This window comes from Phyllostomus hastatus, unplaced genomic scaffold (genome assembly GCF_019186645.2).
Source record: "Phyllostomus hastatus isolate PE091 unplaced genomic scaffold, TTU_PhHast_1.1 phas_scaffold_261, whole genome shotgun sequence".
In the NCBI taxonomy this organism is placed as follows: Eukaryota; Metazoa; Chordata; class Mammalia; order Chiroptera; family Phyllostomidae; genus Phyllostomus; species Phyllostomus hastatus.
In genome coordinates, this window is record NW_025334021.1 from 289,169 (window position 1) to 309,090 (window position 19,922).

Sequence of the window (19,922 nt, forward strand, 5' to 3'; positions counted from 1 at the left end):
GACACCACATGGGGTGTGATTTAAAAGGCACTTCCCTCTTTACGTTCCCATAAAGGCAGTGTTGGGTGAAACTGAACGGTAAGAACCAACTGCTCCTCAGAAAAGAAAAGACCACATGTCTGTGGGAGGGTTGGAAGCTCACTCACGGCAGGTTTAACTCTCAATGGTGCTTTATTCCCATAAGAATTGTGTAGGAACTCAGCCTTCAGATTCCCTCCCAAAGAGGATGGATGTGGGGAAGAAAAAGGAAGTGGCTGGGGACAGTCCCCAAACCAAAGGGGAGAGAAGTGGACACTGACCTTCACTTCCCTTTCCCCATAACCTCCATGTAACTGTGAGCTTTTGGGTCATTTTAAATTAAAAATATTTATTTGGGTAAAAAATAATACAGGAACTGGACAGATGACAGACAATAATAAATGTTTACTGATCTCCCCTTGCTTTCACTCTCAGTGAAGACAGAAAGCACAGGTTTGTGATGGGGCAGGGCTGCTAGGGGGCAGAATGAGTTGTGGGGAGGACATGGGAATTGTCTACACTCTTCTTCATCTCCTCCTTCATCAGTTCCGTCTGCGGGGAAAACATGTGGAATAATGAAGAAAACGAACCAACAAAAACCAAGGAGGCCAAGACTGGTGTGGCTCAGGGAGATGGGACACCAAAGATCAGTACGTCTCCCTGAAGGGAAACCACACCTAAGACGGGGACAGGAATGATGCTGAGTTTCTCCCACTGAACATGACCCTGAATGCAGAAAGTACAAAAAGCAGCCATATGATTTATATACATAGACTCACTCCATGTCTTCATTACTCACCACTGGCTCCTCACATCAGAAGAGTAAATAGAATATTCACACACGGCCTTTGTCCACATCTTCTTCTCCCTCTTGGTGCTTCTCCTTGTCCCAGGCCCCCTGTTGCTTTGGCCCACATCTTTGCACAAGAGTCCAGTTTGACTGTGTGTCTTGCTTTGGGTATGATCTGGGTCTTCTCCTCATTTTTCCTCATGTCCACATACACTGCAGACTTGGACTTGTTGATTCTGTCACTGTGATGTTTACTCCAGGTGGCCTCACTGCACACACATGGCTGGGCCCTGGGGAGGTGCAGGAGGCAGGCTCTGTACCAGACCCCCTGTGTCAGAGGGGGACTTCTGTGGAGCCCGTGTAACAGGTGACACCCTCTCTGAAGGACTGCAGCCAGTGTCATCCCCCTTAGAGCTCTTCCTTTGGTACAGGACAGCGAGAATCACAGTGATGACCAGGGAGAGATCCCCTGACCACAGCTGTCACTATGCCCACCACCACCCCAGCCTGAGACTCAGGCCAAATCTCTTTCTCCATGAGGTAGAGCCAAATGTGTCCTTGCCAGGTGATGGTGTCAGGAGGGCTTTGGCATCACAGATGCAGGGGCCATTGTGGATAAACTGCATGCTTTCCATGGTACCCAATGCTTCTTTCTTGCCAAGCTCCCCAGCCCATATGATTCTGTCCTGAAAGAGTAGGAAATTCCCAGGACACACTTGGCCTTGACAGTAGTGGGAAATGACATGGTGGTGTGAGTCCCCTCTGGCTGGAAGTTCCAGGAGACTGAGGCCAGTGGGCTGGTGGCATCTGTGGACTTGAACATGCGTGTTCAAGCTTCCCTCAAGTCCATTGGCCATATACATTTCTTATGGGGCATATACCTCCAAAGCTGAGATGCCAGCAGCCAGCAGCCTGAGCCTCACAACCAGCACTGGCCACAGACAGCGCCTGAGATCTGCGACCACAGTCAATGCACAGCCTCAGTGGGCACAGCCATCAGCCTCTGCTGGAGCCCCACACCTGTACTGCACACATCCTCAACCCTGCTGTTGTTCCCTGAGCCCTGGACATAGCACAGCCCCTGCACTGGGCAGGGCACCAGTCTCTTTCAATTTCTCACACGTATTGTACTCTAGTTGCACTCAGGACCATTTGAATAAACTGTTCTGCTTTGCATGGGACTTCAATGTAACAATTCTGGGAAAACCCCAGACCCACACTTCCTGTCCACTGTGCCAGCTTCAGGCTCTGTCCTTCACCCTCCAGCTCCAGGACAGTGCAGCTGTAGGACTGGCCATGGTCCCCCATGTCAGCTCCCTCCTGGTCCTTGGTGAGTGTTGCAATGGAGAAATGATGTGCTGGGACAGAGGGGGTGGGAGCCTGGGGAGGCGTCTCCATCCCTTGTGAGTCCTGACTCCAGCCCAGGAGACTCATGGTCCCCCTTGGGGGTCTGACCTCTCAGCTCTAGCCCTGAACCAAGTCTGACCATGGAAGGTTGAGTCTTAGAAGTGGGTACCTGGGTGTGGGGACAGGTTCAGACTGAGTACCTGTTTGGGAGAGGGGACTGGGGCTTTGTTGAAACTCAGAGGAAGAAGAAGGGCTGTGCTCAGAGGGAATGCTGAGGAGGGAGCTGGACATTCTCAGGGGCTGAGCTCTGCCTCTATCAAGACCCCTGAGTGCAGCCCAGGGAGGAGGCCGGGCGCTGGGCGCTTTTCTCACCACAGCTTCTCTTCCAGTGCTCTGCCTGGGCCAGCCCATCCACATGCAGGAGGGTGAGTCTACCTTTTAAAATTCCATTTTTCATGTATGTTGTGTTTTCTGACAAAATATTAATATTTCTTAGAGTCCTGTGATGGCTTATCTTCAGCTAGGAGGAGACCCAGACCCTTCTCTCTGTCTGAATGGGTCTGTTCTCACACTGTTTGACCCACGGATCTGCAGAGACCCAGCCTTTCTTTCACTTCTACAGATGCCCTTGTCTGGCTCACTCGATCTTCCCCCAGGCTGACTCTCCTTTAGCTGGGCTGGGCTGGTTCACATTTGGCCTTCGGGTCTCAGCTCTGCACCTCTTCCGTGTGCCTCCCACAGGAGGTCAGCTGTCCCTTTTCCAACACTCCCATACTCACCCGAGGCATGTGGCTTGGGGTGTGCACGATCCCTTTACCAGCCTCTGCTCCCTCTTCCCTCCAGACCGGCAGGCAGGTCCTTGTGTGTGAGTCTCATGTCTGTGGGACCAGTGGCACATGGGGCCCCTCTGTAGATGGATGGAGGGGAACTAGGATGGGGATGAAAGAATGAGCGAGGGAGCAACAGAGTGAACAGGTGGGGAGCCTCAGCCAGCTCCTGCCTCTATTGAGGATCTTGTGCTGTGGGTGCCATCCTCCTGTTTCAGGGCTATGAGCTCTCTCCTCCCCCTACCACATGTATTTCCAGGACCCTCAATACTAGAAATGGAAAGAGGCTGCAAAGGAGGTAGAAAATGCAGTGAGAATAGAGATCAGTGCTGCTCAGAGGATTGCTCTGTGGAAGGGAATCCCCACCTACTGGGGTCATGTGACCAGGTCTGGTTGGAGCCCCACCCCCCACTGGACTTCCAGTGGAGCTCTGCTGTCCGATTGGCCCCCACAGTACCACCCAGCTGCCCTTCAGTCCCAGCCCAAGTCACTCCCACATCACAGACTCCTACTTCCCTGTCCCTACACATGACCTGTCATCCTCACTGGTAGCCTCTCTTTCAGAGTCTCTGTCCCCTAAAACATGGCTGTGGGCAGGGAGATGTTCCCAGGAACCTAGCCTGCTCTGGTGCCTCCCATGTCACCCTGAGAAAAGCCCAACATGTGACCAGGACTCGGTCCTGTGTCAGGGGTGTCACTCTGCAGTGATGAGGATTCAGTCACTGGAGTGGCTGTTGGGGGTGGTGTTTGGGGAAAGGATAGTGGGTTGTTATAAATTGGGTTGTGGGGATGGTCACACAACTGCAAATTTCCTAAAAGCACGGACGTGAACCCAGAAAATGGGGGGGCTGAGAGTGTGGTGACATCCTCCTGCGGGACCCTGAGATCTTCTCTGCTTCCTCCCAGGGACCTTTCCCAAACCCTCCATCAGTGCTGAGGGGGGCTCTGTGATCCGCTGGGGTCGGCCTGTGACCATCGTGTGCTGGGCCCCAGCTCGGGCTGAGGCATTCCATCTGGAGCAGAATGAAAGATCTGTCCATTGGGATCAGTCAGAGAAATGTGTCTCAGTGTGGTTCACACTGGGCAGAGGCCATATTCCACATTGATGCAGTGAATGAATTCACTTCTGGGAGTTATTTCTGCTCTTACCATAAAGGATCCAGCAGGTCTGAGTGCAGTGAGCCCCTGGAGCTGAAGGTGACAGGTGAGGAGGGCTCCACTCCACCCTCAGGTTTGCCCCAGGTCCCTGCACCCTGTCCCCACCCCTGTCTTCTGTCCCAGGCTCCCTGCCCTCTTGCTCCCCAGCCCCTCTGCACTCATATCCTTTGATCCTCACCCCTGCCTCAGGGCCCTGGAGCCCTGGACCCTTCCTGACACCACAATGGCCTGGATACTGAGCCCAGCATTGTTGTGGACACAGAGCTGTCCCTGCAGTGCTGGGTGGGGAGTGAACTCCCAGAGGTCAGTTGGGCACAGACTCCCTTTAAGGAGACAGGTGTCACACCCTGCATGATGGTGTTTTACTGTTCTTTTTCCTGGGCCAGACTCGATGGGGTCCCAGGTAATGAGTCCTCTCTGCGTGATTGATCTTTTTTGGAAACTCATGTGGTCCAAGTACCATAACAGAGCTGGATGTTGCTTTGTGGGATTTTGGGGCTAAAGCTGTCCTTACCCAGTGTGTTCAGGCCTGAGATGTCCTAGACTCAGAGTCCATCAGGGACACTCTGACCCCCTCCATGTGCTCCTGGGTTTCACAGGAGCAATTCCTTGCTGACTCATGGGGTCAGGAGCCCCATGGTGGTGGGAGGTGAGAGGAGTGACCACTTCCTCTCAGCAGAAAGGAGCAGGGGTCTCTCCCTGACTCCTGGCCCCCATTTCTCAGGAATGTGAGGTGTCATCTGGGACAGGGTGATGGACTGATGTGGCCTGTGGGTGGAAGTTCAGGGTGGAAAGAGGCCAGGCTGAGTGGGATGGACCCCAGGCAGCCCCCACATGGCATCAGCCTTCTCCTGCCCTGTTCACAGGAGCCCCAGAGTCATCAGCTCCATCCCTGGGACACCCACAAAGCCCCCTTCCACAGCTGGTGAGTAGAGACCACAGGGGTTCTGGGAGGCTCTGAGCTTGGGGTCAGTTTCTGGGGTCCAGCTGTCTGCCATGGGCTAGGAGAGTCAGAGAAAGACAAATACCATATGATCCAGATTTTATATGGAGTCTAAAGAACAAAATAGAAACAGAGGCACAGATACACAGAACAGGCTGACAGCTGTCAGAGGGGAGGGGGTTGGGGTTGGGTGAACAAGGTGAAGGATTAATTTTTAAAAATTTACATATATGTGTAAATTTTTATTTCCATCCTCACAGAAAGTTCCACCAGCAGAGCAGCAGTGGAAGGAACAGGTGAGGGTCCCAGAGCCAGGGAGACACCCTGGGTGGGGAGCAGGGACATCATCCATGTGGGTGTGAACATGCCAATACACACACACACACACACACACACACACACACACACACACACACACACACATATATATATATATATAATACACATATATACATATATGTATTTGATGCATAGACACATTTATTTAACTTCAATATCAATAGATTCAATAAAACGTGGTTACCAATTTGGACAGGACTGATATACGATATTTCCATCCTCACAGAAAGTTCCACCAGCAGAGCAGCACTGGAAGGAACAAGTGAAGGTCTCAGAGCCAGGGAGACACCTGGGTGGGGAGCAGGGACACCCAGAGCCTCCTCTGCCCAGCTCTGGCCTTTGACCCATGTCCCCCTGAGTCCTCACTCCTAGGACACATGCAGACAAATTCCCTGGACACGAAGACCAGCAGTGAGTGGTGGGGTCAGAGGGCCATGGACCTGGAGATTGCCTTTTGGGGGAGGGAGAAAGAATGGGGTTCCATGTCCATCACATTCCAGCTACGCCATTGTCCTGTGGACAGAGGATGTCCCCACTCAGGATCCCGGTTTCGTAAAATGGGGGTGATGGTTCCCGTGTGGCAGGATTACAAGGCATGTGAGAGATCATCCATGTGGGTGTGAACATGCCAAGCCCCCAGCACAGGCATGGTATGCAGTAGGTGCTCAGTAAATGCACACTACTGATACCTTGGTTCCATCCCCCATGCCCCCCCAGGGCTGTCAACAGAGCATCTTTATATTCTTGTTGGGATCTGTGTGGCCTTTCTGCTTTGTCTCCTAATATTGGCCCTTCTCTTAGTCCACTGTTGGCGTCAGAAAAAAGGTGGTAAGTCTCAGGGTCAGGGTGGGGTCATGAGGAAGGCATTTGGGGTGCTGGGAAGACAGCCTTCCTCCTAATTCACACCCCTGACTGTCCTCAGGGACCCCCAGCAGCAAGGATGAGGAGCCAAGGCTCCAGGAGAGGTGAGAGCCCCCTGGGGGTGACCATGCACCCCCTCTTCCAGTTCTCTGCCTCCAGGTGCCCCCCATGCTCACCTGTGCTCTCTCCTCAGGCTCAGCCCGACAGTTGACCTCACAGAGAGCTCAGCAGGTAAAGGGACCAGTAGAGGGGACCTCTTGGGAGAAGGGAAATGGGCATTCAGTGCCATTCTGGAAGCAGTGGGGGTGGGAGGGTATCTGGGAACATTGTGGGCTCTTCTGGAGGAGGAGGGTATGAAATCGGACCCTGTGAATTCTCAGGCACATTTGGCTTCAAAGGTCCACCCCCAAGAGCTGACCACTGTTCTCTCCCCTCCAGATGTGGCCACCACAGTGGATGCACTTCCTGAGGCAAACGGAGACATGGACAGCCCAGTGAGTCCTTGTATTTGCCACTGGTTTTGGAATAACAGCACCCCCACTTTAACGGGCTCACAAAACCATCCCAGCATCCTGGGTGAGGATTTGGAAGCAGATGGGGTGTGCTGGGTGGTGCTGGCTCATGGACTCTCGTGAGGTTGCTGTGCAGATGACCAGGGCTGCATCCAGCTGAAGGATTGACCGGGGCTATATGGTCCACGTGTAGGGTGGCACCCCTGCAGGGGTGGGGGTGGGAGGCCTCAGTTCCTCTGCAGACAGGTGGGCTCCTCCGTGGAGCTGGCCTCCCCAGAGGGTGGGATCCCAGAGAGGATGGGCCGAAGCCACAGTGTCTTTTGTGACCCCTCCTTGGAGGTGACAGACCCTCACTTGTGCCATGTTCTGTGGGTCACACAGACCAACTGGGACTCTGTGTGGAAGGAGGCCACACAATGGAGATTTGGGAGGTGGGATGACAAGGGCCATGTGGAGGCTGTCTTCCCAGTCTTTCATTCTCCCAGCCCCTATATCTCAGCCTCGGCCACACGAACTTATCCTGGGTCTGTCCCTCAGAGTCCTACTGCAGGAGACCCCCAAGAGGTGACATATGACCAGCTGGACCAGCAGGCCCTTACACAGAGAACAGCTCACACCGAGTCCCCACAACCAATAGAGCCCATAGCTGAGTCCAGCATGTATGCAGCCCTCCCCAGACCCTGACTTCATGTCCACCTGGCCTCTGCACCTGGAGACACAGGACGCCACTATTGCAAAGGCCGTTAGCAGCCGCTTGGAGGACTTCTGTGTTAAACCATCTCCTTCCTGAAAGTCATCAACACATTTTTGCTGGAGGCAAGACCTGGACTTTGGGGACCCCTACTGAAGAAGCAGGAGGTTCCCTAAGCAGGAGGTCCCACCTGCAACCCACCAGCTTGGTGAAGCACAGTTGTAACTCTTGTTTCCAAAGACCCAGCTACTGGCACCTGGCTGTTTCAAGAGATCCATCTAATGTTTTCTAGCAGTTTCCAGAGTGCCATCCAATGTCCAGCAGTTTCCAGAGACCCAGCTGATGCTGCTCAGCTGGTTTCACCCCACCCACTTTATGGGGTCAAACTGGCTGCCCCATTAGGTTAAAAGGAGTCTGTACCCTAAGAACCTCTAGGGGGCGCCAGCGTCTCCTTCAGATAATTTAGCTTTTTTATTTTTTTTTCTTTTTTAATAGAAAGAAGACGAAACTTGCATGCCTGTTACAGGTCTGGTATTAAAAATGTTATTCTATTTTAAAAGAATATTTTAAAAGTTCAACCAAAACTCAACCAGCTCTTTTAAACGTGCAGTTGGTACTTTAGTTCTGTGCAACATTAGCATATCGAATTCTGGTTCAAACCCTCCATAGTACCTGCAGTCTTTCCTCTGTCTTGATTTTTAAAAACTAGGCAGTGAGATACTCACACACTTGCCCAAGGTTGGCTACCTCTGACCACAGGAGAGGAAAACATCTCACTATCCAGGAGGTTTCTGTCCTGGCTCAGCCAGGGTGGCTGTCCAGCCTTCCTCCTCAATTATAAATTGTGCTGATCTTTCTTGTGCCATTTCTACTCAGGGTTAATTTTTCTCCAGCAATTTCCTTTCCAATTCTCTATTTTTATCTTTAATTTCTTGGGGTTCCATCATGTATTGAATTTCTGTCTTTTCGTATGTCATCTCTTTGTTATTTTGGATCTATTAGTGCATTAGTCTGGGCTCTCCAAGGATACAGAACCAGTAGGTTCTGGTTTATACATTATTTAGAGACATAGAGAGTAAGGATGGATTCAGTACAGGAACAAGCTCACAGGTCACAGAACCTGCAAGTCCCACCAGCTGCCGTCTGCCCATGGTGGCGTCCCAGGAGAGCCAGTGCTGTAATTCTGTCCACAGATGCCAGGTTCCCTGTAGCACACCAGAACATCAACTGCTGTGGCCATACCACCCTGAATCCTCAGGTTCACTTCCAGGGTTCTTCCCCAGGGCAGAGTCCATGATCTGAATCTTCTGTTTCTTGGAGGTGCTGGGTGACTGGGAATCGAGAGCATGGGGCTCTGGGCAGGTGGGGTTGAGGCCCAGAATCATAATGTACATGGGCCTTGGTGCCAGGAGGGAGGATGCACTCCCAGAGCTTGATGGTCTTCTTGAGCAGCAGTGACCACAGGACTGGGTGCCCCCTGGGCTGAGCTCATGTCTGGGGAGAGCTGTAGGTCTGGACTCTTGGAGAGGCTGAGCCCCACCCCATCCAGGAGGACATGACAGCAGGCCTTGCAGACACCTCCTCTTCTCTTTCTGACCTCACCTGGCTGACCGAGGGCAATGACGATGTCCCTTCCCACTGACGCCAGCTCTTCCTGGAAGACTGCCTGCCTGGTGCTGTGGCCCAGCAGCCCCTCTCTGGGCTGTGACCCTGAGAAGTCTCAGGTCTTTCCCTTCAGGTCCTGATTCTCCTCCTCTTGGGGCTGGGCCCTCCCCTGTGAGGTCAGAATCATGCGACTCCCTGTAGTGAAGGACAGAGGCTAGTAGTCCACTTTCTCTCCTACACAGTGCCTGTGATTTGTGCCATAAATGACCTAGAGACACCCACAGCATCCAGTTAGAACTCCAGCCCCCCGACCCATCTTGTTCTTTGCAAACACAACCTTCCTTGAAACCCCTCTCACCAAACTTTGGAGAAAACAACAGTCTGTGTAGTCCATTTGCCTCTGTAGACTTAGTGGTTTTTAGTTTAGATAGAACTGAGCCAACTGGGAGGCAGGTGGGTGCTGATCACAGCCCAGGGTCACAGACACACAGGGACACAGAGAGAAAGGCATGGTGACTGAGCAGGGTGCCACCTGCCCTGAAGAGCATGGGGAGGGTAGACTGAGTACCCTTTCCCTGTGCCAAGTTCCTCTCTGTGACCCCCAGTTATCATATGAAGGTCTCAAGAGAGCTGTATGGTTCTCCTTCTGCACTTGGGAAACTGAAGTGTTTGCCTAAGTGTGTTGCTGGGGACTGTCAGCCTGTGGAACCAGAACCTTCCCTGGGAAGACAGGGAAGTCTCCCTGCTTATGCTGTCCATGTATTTCTGTATCTAAGTATCTATCTATGTACCTAAGTCTTTATGTATCTATGTTACTATCTATGTATCAAAGTGTCTATGTGTCTACCTATGTAACCATTGGTCTATGTATGCATCTATGTAACTTTCAATCTATATATTTATGTATGTATTCATGTATCTGTATGAATATCTATGTATCTAAGTGTGTATATATCTATCTATGGTACATATGTATCCATGTACCTGTCATTTACTTATCTATCCATCTACCAGTCCTCTACTTCATTTATCATCTCTTTGTATCTCCATACACCTATCTTTTTAAAATATTTTTTATTTATTTATTTTTTTTATTTTAGTCATTGTTCCAGTACAGTTTTCTGCCTTTTCTTCCCATTCCAGCCCACACACCCATCCCTTCCCTCTCCACCTGCCTCCCACTTCCAGCCCCCTAGTTTTTGTCCATGTGTCCTTTATATTTTTTCCTGTAAACCCTTCCCATTGTCCCCTGAAATCCTCTCTTCTCTGGTCACTGTCAGCCTGACCTCTATTTCAGTGATTTTGACTATATTTTGCTTGTTTGTTTGTTTTGTTATTTAGGTTCCTGTTAAAGGTGAGATCATATGGTATTTGTCTTTCATTGCTTGTCTTATTTCACTTAGCATAATGCTTTCCAGCTCCATCCATGCTGTTGCAAAGGGTAGGAGCTTCATCTTTCTTTCTGCTGCATAGAATTCCATTGTGTAAATGTACCATAGCTTTTTGATCCATTCATTTACTGATAGGCATCTAGGTTACTTCCAGCACTTAGCTGTTGTAAATGGTGCTGCTATGAACATTGGGGTGCATAGGTTCTTTTGGATTGGTGTTACAGGGTTCTTAGGATATAGTCCCAGCAGTGGAATTGCTGGGTCAAAAGGCAGATCCATTTTTAGTTTTCTGAGGAAGTTCCATACTGTTTTCCATAGTGGTTGCACCAGTCTGCATTCCCACCAACAGTGCACTGAGATCCCCTTTCTCCACAACCTCTCCAACACTTGTTGTTTGTTGCTTTGTTTATGAAGGCCATTCTGACTGGTGTGAAGTGGTATCTCATTGTGGTTTTAATTTGTATCTCTCTGATGACTAGCAATATTGAACATCTTTTCATGTGTGTCTGGATCCTCTGTATGTCCTCCTTGGAGAAGTGTCTGTTCAAGTCCTTTGTCCATTTTTTAATTGGGTTGCTTGTTTTCTTAGAGTGGAGTCGTGTAAGTTTTTTATACATTTTGGAGATTAAACTCTTGTCTGAGGTATCATTGGCAAATATGTTTTCCCATACAGTTGGTTCTCTTTTTATTTTAATACTATTTTCTATAGCCATGCAGAACCTTTTCCTTTTGACGAGATCCCATTTGTTTTTTCTTTCCTTTATGTCCCTTGCTCTAGGGGACATGTCAGTAAAAATGTTTCTGTGTAAAATACCTGAGATTTTCCTACCTACATCCCCCTTAGGACTTTAATGGTGTCACGGTTTATATTTAAGTCTTTAATCCACGTTGAATTAATTTTTGTGTAAGGTGTAAGTTGGTGCTGGAGTCCATACACCTAACTTTTATTTGTATCTCTATCTTTATCCATCTGTGATGCAGTTAATACCATAGGTCTTTAGATTGACATGGGTTCAGCCTGGTTATGAAATATCTCAGTAGAAAAACCTGTCAGAAACCAAAACCTCTTTGGACCCAAGGAGGGGACATTAGAGTTGGGCCTGGGGGCACCCAGACTCACTTCCTATGAGACCATGGAATTGAGCCCACAGCATGGATGCTGCACACTTCCCAACCTTTAGGGCCCTGTCCTCCTACCCAGAGGACAAGAACAGAGAGGACAGTGAGAGGCTGGTTACGGGCCCCAATACTACTGCCCTTCTGGATGTCTGTGAGTTGAAACACAGGGGCAGAGCCCAGGGACAAAAGGGGTGGCATTCAGGGTGGGGTCCAAGCCCCACCTCAGTCCAGCCTCTAGTCCAGGACCTGCAGGGCCCTGGGAGAGAGACAGTCATGCAGGCCCCACCCACTCTGGGGCACCTGGACCTCAGCCTCCAGAGGAGGGACTAGGAAGTCCCCTAACCTGTTCTGACCCCGGGAAGGGGTGCTATACAGAAAGGCCATGGGAAGTCTGGGTGGGATGTGCCTGGGAACTTGAGTGACACCCACTACAGAAGGAAGCTGTCCCCTGGGAGTCATGTGGATCAGGGTGGTTTGGAAGTTGCAGTGGAGACAAAGTCTTTCTCTGCAGCACACTGAGCTTGACTTCCAGTTAACGAGACTAAACAGTGGACATGTTTACCCTGGGCCTTCGCTTGGCACTCTCTGCCTGTGCTGGGTGATCCACACCCAGGAGAGGACTCATTTTTACATCTCTAATCCCTCCCATCCCAAGGGCCACTCTGACTGGAGTCCTGTGGGTTCCAGGAGAGACTGAACTGTGGTTCAACCTTAGCAATATTGCTCCCAAGTCTCTCCTGATGGCTGCAAACACTCCCACCATGTCACACTGATCTCCAGACCCCTCAGAGCCAATAAATGTAAAACTGGACCCCTGGTTCTCACCCATTCACACCTGACTCCTCATCAGTCTGTTTCTGTTTTCTCAGGGAGAATCGAGAGTCCAGGACCAGGCAACACAGTCACCCTAGATTCCCTGTATGTCCCTCCTCATGTCCCTCCATCCCAGATCCTGCTGATTTCCCTCCATGTGTCCTCACATGTCCTCACGTGTACCCATTTCCCTGCTGGGGACTGTGTCCCCAATCTGAGCTCCTTCACTCACCCCTCCACAGAGGCTATTGGGGTGTCCAGGGGATTCTCGCTGCCACCACTGCCCTGTCTGTCCTGCAGGTGAACTTAGAGAAATATTGATTCTTTCCATTGGAAACCCTTAATTGGTTGGACTGAAGGTGCATCAGATCCCTTATCAATGTGTCTCTTCTGGCCGTGTCTACCTCCAGTCACCTCCTGCTCTGATCTGTGTGACCCCTTATGGCCAGAAACATTGGGTTTCTCTCAGTTTCTCTTGTCTTCAGTTGACAAAGATGTATCAGAGATATTCACACAAAGACAAAAATTGAACACAAAAAGCAGGGAAGTTGGTGGTTTTCTCAGGTTCATACACTCCATGGAACAGCAGCAAAGGGTCTGGGACCTCATCTCTGATGTATCGTTCCTTCCAGATGCTGCCTTACACAAGTCAACAATCATTCTCCCAGTGGTCTCCTTCTGCCAATAAGAAGATGCAGAAGGTGCTCTTTCCTTTAGAAGCAACCCCACTGCTGCCCTCTGTGATCAAGGACAGGAATTTGGGGACACAGGAAACAGGGACCCAAGACCCAGAGCAGTGGTGTGTCCTGAGGAGGAAGTGCTGGCATGTGAGAGCCCCTCCCTCAGAGGAGGCTGCCCCAGAGCACAGGGCCAAGGGCTGGTGAGGGCCCTGCTGTGTATGGGAGGGTTCAGTGGGGGTCTGCCAAGTGCTGACCCATGACGGGGCTGGCTGGGTGGGGAGGTGATGAATCAGACAGGAGGCAGCACAGGGAGCTGAGGACAGAGAAGCCACCTGTGTGACCATTAGAGGGCTGGCCGTCAGGTGCTCTGGAGGCAGTTCTGTCTGCCCAACAGAAGGGGAAGTTTGGGCATTTGTATGGGGGGTACTAGGAATGTGCAGTGTGTGACACACAGGGCCTGATGAGAAAGGGGAAGAGGGAGATGTCCCTTTTCTCTGTAAGAGTGACTGTCAGGAAGCATCACAGGTAAACCCCACACCTGCTCTAGAGAAGGTGTGTCCTTTCTGCCTAACACACCAAGGCTCACCAGAGTTCTGTCTTCCTGGCATCACTTAGAGAATAGAGAGCATCCAGCATCCCACCCTTCCCTCCCCAGCATGCACGAGAGGGCCTCAAAGGGTCTTGTCTTCAAAGTGGGTGCAGGAAGGTCTGGGTGACAAGGTGGACCTGTGTGCACCTCTGCCAGCACTGACCACAGACAGTGCCTGTGATCTGGGACCACAGTCACCACCCAGCCCTGGTGAGCCCAGCCATCCACCTCTGCTGCAACCCCACCACGGTTCTGGGCACTGCCTCTGTCCTGCTGCTGTTCCCTGGGTCCTGGGCTTGGGCACAGCCTTCTGTACAGGGCAAGGCACCTGTCTGTCTCAGTGTCTCACAGAAATTGTACTCAACCTTCACTCAAGACCATCTGCATTAGCTCTTCCCCTTTGCTCCAGGATATTGATGTAGCAACTCCTGGAAAACCCCTGACCCCACACATCCTGAGCAATGTGCCAGCTGCAGGCTCTGTCCTTCACCCTCCAGCTCCAGGATGGTGTCAGGTTCACATCCAGCCATGGTCCCCCATGGGCCCCCATGCCAGCCAGCTCCCTCCTGGTCCCCGGTTAGTGCTGGAATGGAGTGATAACATCCTGGGACAGAGCGGGTGGGAGCCTGGGGAGGCGTCTTCATTCCTTTTGAGTCCAGACTCCAGCCCTGGTAACTCGTGGTCCCTCCGAGGGGTTTGACTCCTCAGCTCTGGTCCTAACCCACGTGTGACCATGGGAGGTTCAGTCCTAGAAGCAGGTACCTGGGTGTGGGGATAGTTTCAGACTGAGTGCCTGCTTGGGAGAGGGGACTGGGGCTTCCTTGAAACTCAGAGGAAGAGCAAAGGCTGTGCTCAGAGGGAATGCTGAGGAGGGTGCTGGACATTCTTGGGGGCTGAGCCCTGCCTCCATCAGGGCCCCTGAGTGCAGCCCCGGGAGGAGGCCACGTGCTGGGTGGTTTTCTCACCACAGCTTCTCTTCCAGTGCTCTGCCTGGGCCAGCCCATCCACATGCAGGAGGGTGAGTCTACCTTTTAAAATTCCATTTTTCATGAATGTTGTGTTTTCTTACAAAGTATTATTTTTCCTTAGAGTCCTGTCATGGCTTATCTTCAAGCAGGAAGAGACCCAGACCCTTCTCTCTGTCTGGATGTGTTTGTTCTCATGCTGTCTGACCCACTGATCTGCTGAGACACAGCCTTCTTTCACTGCCACAGACACCCTTGTCCCGCTCGACCAGAACTCCTTTTGAGGCTGACTCTCCACTCAGTGGGCTGGGCTGGTTCTCATTTGGCCATTGTATCTCAGCTCAGTGCCTCTCCCCTGTGCCTCCCTGATGAGATCATCTGTCCCTGGTCAGCCTCAAGACACCCACACTCACCTGGGGTACTTGTCACTGCAGTGGCTGTTGGTTTGCATGATCCCTCCACCAGCCTCTGTGCTCCCTTTTCCCTCCAGACCAGCAGGCAGGTCCTTGTGTGTGAGACTCGTGTTTATGAGGCCAGTGGCACATGGAGCCCCTCTGTAGATGGACAGAGGGTGACTAGGATGTGGATGAAAGAGTAAGCAAGGGAGCTAGTAAACAGATGGGGAGCCTGTGGGGACCCTCTAGCACCTGCCTCTATCGGGGATCACGTGCTGTGGGTTTCATCTTCCTGTTTCAGGGCTATGGGACCTCTGCTCCACCCTCCCCAGCCACGTGGCTTTCACTTGAGGGGTTTCAGGACCCTCAATAGTAGAAATGGGAACAGGATGCAAGGAAGGTAGAGAATGCATTGGGAATCCCCACCCACTGGGGTTATGTAACCAGGGTGGGTAGAGCTCCATCCCCATGGTCTTCCAATCCCCATTGGTCCCTGCAGTGTCACTCAGCTGCCCTTCAGTCCCAGCCCAGGTCACCCCCACATCTCAGACTCCTGCTTCCCTGTCCCCACATGTGACCCATCACCCTCACCCTCTGCCTCACTCCCAGTGTCTCTGTCCACTAGATAGTGACTGGGAGCAGGGATTCATACCTCTGGCCTCAACCTGCTCTGACCCCTCCTGTGTCACCCTGAGAAACGCCCAACATGTGACCAGGACTCGGGGTCCTGTGTCAGGGGGGTCACTCTGCAGTGATGAGGATTCACAGTCACTAGAGTAAGTGTGGGAGGTGGTGTTTGGGGAAAGGATGGTGGGATTTTCTAAACTGGGTATGAAGATGGTTACACAGCTCTACAAGTTTGCTAAAAACATGGAAGTGAATCCAGAGATCAGGGGACTGTGAGAGTGGTGACTTTCTCCCAAGGGACCCTGAGATCTGCTCTGTTTCTTCCCAAGATTCCTGCCCAAACCCTCCATTAGGGCCGAGCCAGGTCCTGTGATCCCCCAGGGACAGCCTGTGACCGTCATGTGCCAGGGCCCAGCTGGGGCTGATGGATTCCTTCTGGAGAAGAATGGAACATCTTTCCATTGGGGTGAGAGAAACGTGTCTCAACATGGTGCTCACTGGACAGAAGGCACATTCCACATTGACTCAATGAATGAACTCACTGCTGGGAGTTATTGGTGCCACTGTCTCAAAGGGCCCAGGTGGTCTGAGTGCAGTGAGCCCCTGGAGCTGAAGGTGACAGACAAGGACGTCTCCACTCCATCCTCAGGTTTGCCCCAGGTCACTGCACCCTGTCCCCACCCCTGTCCTCTGTCCCAGGCTCCCTGCTCTCCTGCTGGCCCTCAGCCCTGTGGATCCCCTGCCCCTTAGCACTCCTGTCCCTTGGACTTCACACCAGCTTCGGGGCCCTGAAGCCCTGGTCCCATCTGGACACCAGGATGGCCTGGACACTGACCCCCAGCATGGCGTGGGCTGGGTAGTGAGCCCTTGCAGGGCTGGGTGGAGAGTGGACTTCCAGGGACAGACCCCCTTCAAGGGACTGTTGGTCTTTCACTCAGAATGGTTTTCATCTGTTTTTGTGCTCTTGGGCAGGCTCAGTGGGGACCCGAGGAAGTGTGACCCTTGTGGGTGAAGTCCATCCACCACTGGGCAAGTCACAGGCACCATGGGGTCTGTGGCCAGGTATGGACAGTGCTTTGGGGACATCTGAGATGAGGCTATCCTTCCCATCTGTGTGGTCAGCTCCCGAGAGCCTGGACTCAGGGTTTAAGTCACAGGCTCAGGGACAGTGACAAGGAGAGAGGAATTCTCCTTTAAAACCTGCTATTGTCTCTCCCTTTGCTCTTTATACAGCTGTGACTCAGACTCCCCTGGGTCAATGGGCATGTTCAGTTTATCCTGACCTGTGACCCCTCACTGCCCTGTGGGACTGTCCAGGTAACAATGGCCGTGATAGGTAGGGCCAACCTTCAGGACCCCTTGGACTTGTGGCCAGGTGAGGTGGCTCCACCCACCCTGTTTGTCTCTGGACAAGTGTCTAACTGCTTTGTCCTAATGTAGGGAGGGTGACAGGACATTCTGAGAGGTGTCTAGCCCCTCAGACACATAGAAGCAGAGAATTTCATTATGGTGATTTCACATGTCCCTGCCCCCTTTCCTAGGAGTCCAGGGAGCATCCTCTGTACTGAGAGGTGCAGCAAAAGAGGCCAGGTGTGGACCCTGTGGGAGCTGCAGGGCCAGGCTGAGAGGCACAGGCTGAGGAGGAACCTGGGCTCAGGGCTTCTTCTGCTCCCTCATAGGAGCCCCTGGAGACCTAAGCCTGCCACCCAGAGCCCCTCCTGCCTAAGGAGTGGGGACCTCATCCTGGGGAATCCCCTTCTGTGGCTTCTTCTGGGGAGTAGGCAGTGGGATGGCAGTGGGGAGGGGACCAGCTTCTCTTTTGGAAGGTAGACACTCAGCAGGTGGGGACACTTTTCAACCTCTAGAGGAAGAGGCCTGTTCATCCTGGGGGTGTCAGAATCAGGAGGGGAGACTCTACCTGGATCCCTGAGCAAGTCTGAGTTTGCGGCTGTGCCCTGTACTGGGGGGCTGTAGTTGACTGGTAGTGAACCCTGGGGATGTGGACCCAGGGGTCTCAAGGAAGAGAGGGCAGGGGCTGGGGGCTCCCAGGGAAGGGAGGGTCTGTGCAGGAGACAAACACTGGTCCTTTCTCACTCCCAGGAACAACCCCTGAAGTCACCCCCCGTCCCACAGGAGAGGGCTCCCAGTCAGGTAAGTCACCTGGGAGTGTTCCCAGAGCAGTACTGGAACGGAAAGGCCTGCCCACTAAAGGAGGAACTCCTGTTTCATAGGTTCTGGGCTTGGGCAGGTGTTGTCCACCTGCCATTGATCCCCTGTGCTCTCCTTCCAGCCCCCACCTCCTGGAATTATATGGTAGAGAACTTTGTCTGCATTGGCCTGTCTGGTGTGGTGTTGCTGATCCTGGTGGTGATCCTGGCAGAGGTTGGGCACAGCTGGCACAGGTGCATTCATGGACCACAGGGATGGACACAAGGGAGATCCAGATAATTGGACTCCAGAAATTAGACTCCAGGCCACCAGGAGAGGCCTCCCCATGGCCCCCGACTCCAACTAAAGCCCAAGAGACCCAGAGCCACCCCGGTCTGTGAATTTCATGGTCCTGGTGAGACTGCCCTGTGCACGGGACTCTGTGCTCGGAAGGGTGAAGGAGCAGCGAGGACCTGGCCTCCTGTGTGGTCCATTTCCTTCTCCAGGGTTTGGCTCCAGGCCTGACCCTCACCTACTCACAGCCCTGACCCAGTCCTGCCCAGGTCTCCCTTCTCTCCCGGATCTCAGACAGGCCCTAGGTCCCTGCAGCCTCTGCCTCCCTCTTCTTCCTCCTGGAGACCTGAGGTGTTGCCTGATTTCTGGGGACCAGGCATGTGCTGCTGAAGAGGTTGGTTGTCACCCACACCTGCCACATGTGGAACTGCACCTGTTCTGGGCCCCTGTGCACTCACCTCTGTTCCTGGAATGGCTTCTCCCCCTGCATCTGTCCCCTCTGTCTCAGGCGACTGGGATCTAAAGTCTAGGGAAGGGACATGGGCCAAAACCACAGTGAGATATCAAATCACACTACGAAGGAGAACTATCGTTAAAATTATTTTTAAATGGTGGGCACTAGACCTACTGGGGGGATTACTTCATAAAGTATATAAGTGTCTAACCCCTGACTGTACACGTGAAATAATATATTGCATGTTGACTGTAACCAAAGAATAAATTAAACATAATAACCTAAAAACAGCGAGTGTGGCAAAGCTGTGGAGGGGCAGGAGCCCCTGGGGCCCCTGGTGGGGACACAAAGTGGTGCAGCCTCTGAGTAGATCTGCAGGGCTGCTCCTCAGAATGTGAACAGGGAGTCTCCCTCCATTCAGCATCCCTAGTCCAGGTTCCCATGCAGGGAAGTGACAGCAGGGACCTGGACAGTTGTACATGCACCCATAGGGGAGTGTTACTGACAAAGGCCAAGGGCATCACAGGCTCCTCAGAGGTGGAGGAGGAAGCAGACCCTGGGTCCCAGTGTCACCTCCTGAGAAGGACCCACTGGCTTTGAAGACAAGGGAGGAAGGGGCTGCATGTCACTGAAAGCAGGGTCTCTAGATGCTGGAAGACAAGGGACGGACTCTCCCGCGAGCCTCCAGGAGAGAAGGTGTCCTTGCAGACACCTCAAGGTCAGGCTGTTGGGACTCCCAACCTCCCGGACACTGAGATCACACATCTGCGCTGCTGTGAGCCACAATGCTGGTGCGCATTTGTCACAGCAGTGCTCTGAGTCTTGGGAGACTGGTGTCCCACATTCTGGGGTCTGGGTACCCTTGCTGTGGGACGCTTGAGAGGATGAGGGCCAATCGCCTGGTCTCTTGTAATTCAGGGCTGGTCAGGGAGATTCCTGCCTTCCCCTGTCCCTGCAGGGACAGCACGTGGGGAGGGAGGCTCCCTTTACTCTCAGTGAGGCTTCTACTCTCCAGGGAAGTGCTGGCCCCTCTCTGCTCCGGATCTGAGCTGGTCTCAGGGAGGAAGGGGCTCCTACAGCCCAGTGTACTGCCTGCTGCCTGCATCTTGCTGGGAGCAGAAGCCCCCTCCCTGTGAGATACTGCTCAGCTCCGCAGACTTGGCCAGTGAAGGGCTTTTCCCACTGAGCTTTCTGAGACATCCACTGTCTTTAGCTGCATTTGGTCAGGCTGTGTAGAATGACAGGGAGCCTGGGCTCATCTGACTCCTGCCCTGGACCAGGGGCCCCCATGGTCTCGGGTCCTTTTCATTGGGAACAATATTTAGAAAGAGTGACCTGGGGTTTTGTTCTGTACGG

The 19,922-nt window shown here is 52.6% G+C and overlaps 2 protein-coding genes and 1 pseudogene across 3 annotated transcripts in view; 2 read left to right on the top strand and 1 right to left on the bottom strand.

Annotated features, from left to right (window-relative positions):
* The window catches only part of LOC123804978 (leukocyte-associated immunoglobulin-like receptor 1), a 29,818-nt gene extending 16,989 nt beyond the window's left edge, over positions 1 to 12,829 (top strand). Inside the window, exons 5-10 of the mRNA XM_045817424.1 lie at positions 6,140 to 6,250; positions 6,345 to 6,387; positions 6,477 to 6,514; positions 6,722 to 6,777; positions 7,982 to 8,012; positions 12,471 to 12,829. Coding sequence (XP_045673380.1) covers positions 6,140 to 6,250; positions 6,345 to 6,387; positions 6,477 to 6,514; positions 6,722 to 6,777; positions 7,982 to 8,012; positions 12,471 to 12,718 — 527 coding nt within the window. The 3' untranslated portion in view covers positions 12,719 to 12,829. The remainder of the gene's footprint in view (positions 1 to 6,139; positions 6,251 to 6,344; positions 6,388 to 6,476; positions 6,515 to 6,721; positions 6,778 to 7,981; positions 8,013 to 12,470) is intronic.
* Positions 493 to 2,116, bottom strand: LOC123804971 (annotated as a pseudogene).
* Positions 2,102 to 18,839, top strand: LOC123804966 (leukocyte-associated immunoglobulin-like receptor 1). Of its 2 annotated transcripts, XM_045817410.1 has the most exons (7): positions 2,108 to 2,138; positions 14,666 to 14,701; positions 15,669 to 15,819; positions 16,000 to 16,319; positions 16,643 to 16,699; positions 17,771 to 17,821; positions 17,961 to 18,839. In XM_045817410.1, exons 2-7 carry the CDS (start codon positions 14,692 to 14,694, stop codon positions 18,116 to 18,118), a joined length of 747 nt encoding a protein of 248 aa, XP_045673366.1. In that variant the 5' UTR covers positions 2,108 to 2,138; positions 14,666 to 14,691; the 3' UTR covers positions 18,119 to 18,839. The 2 variants fall into 2 exon arrangements, with proteins under 2 accessions (XP_045673365.1, XP_045673366.1); XM_045817409.1 differs by having other exon boundaries at positions 2,102 to 2,138; positions 14,666 to 15,819.
* The last annotated feature ends 1,083 nt before the right edge of the window (positions 18,840 to 19,922 follow it).

Coding starts and splice junctions, on each gene's coding strand:
- LOC123804966 (XM_045817409.1), top strand. CDS start 15,512: ATGGTCTTCCAATCCCCATTGGTCCCTGCAGTGTCACTCAGCTGCCCT. Junction 15,820..15,999: donor GAGGATTCACAGTCACTAGA/GTAAGTGTGGGA, acceptor TTTCTTCCCAAG/ATTCCTGCCCAAACCCTCCA. Junction 16,700..17,770: donor TGAAGTCCATCCACCACTGG/GCAAGTCACAGG, acceptor TCTCACTCCCAG/GAACAACCCCTGAAGTCACC.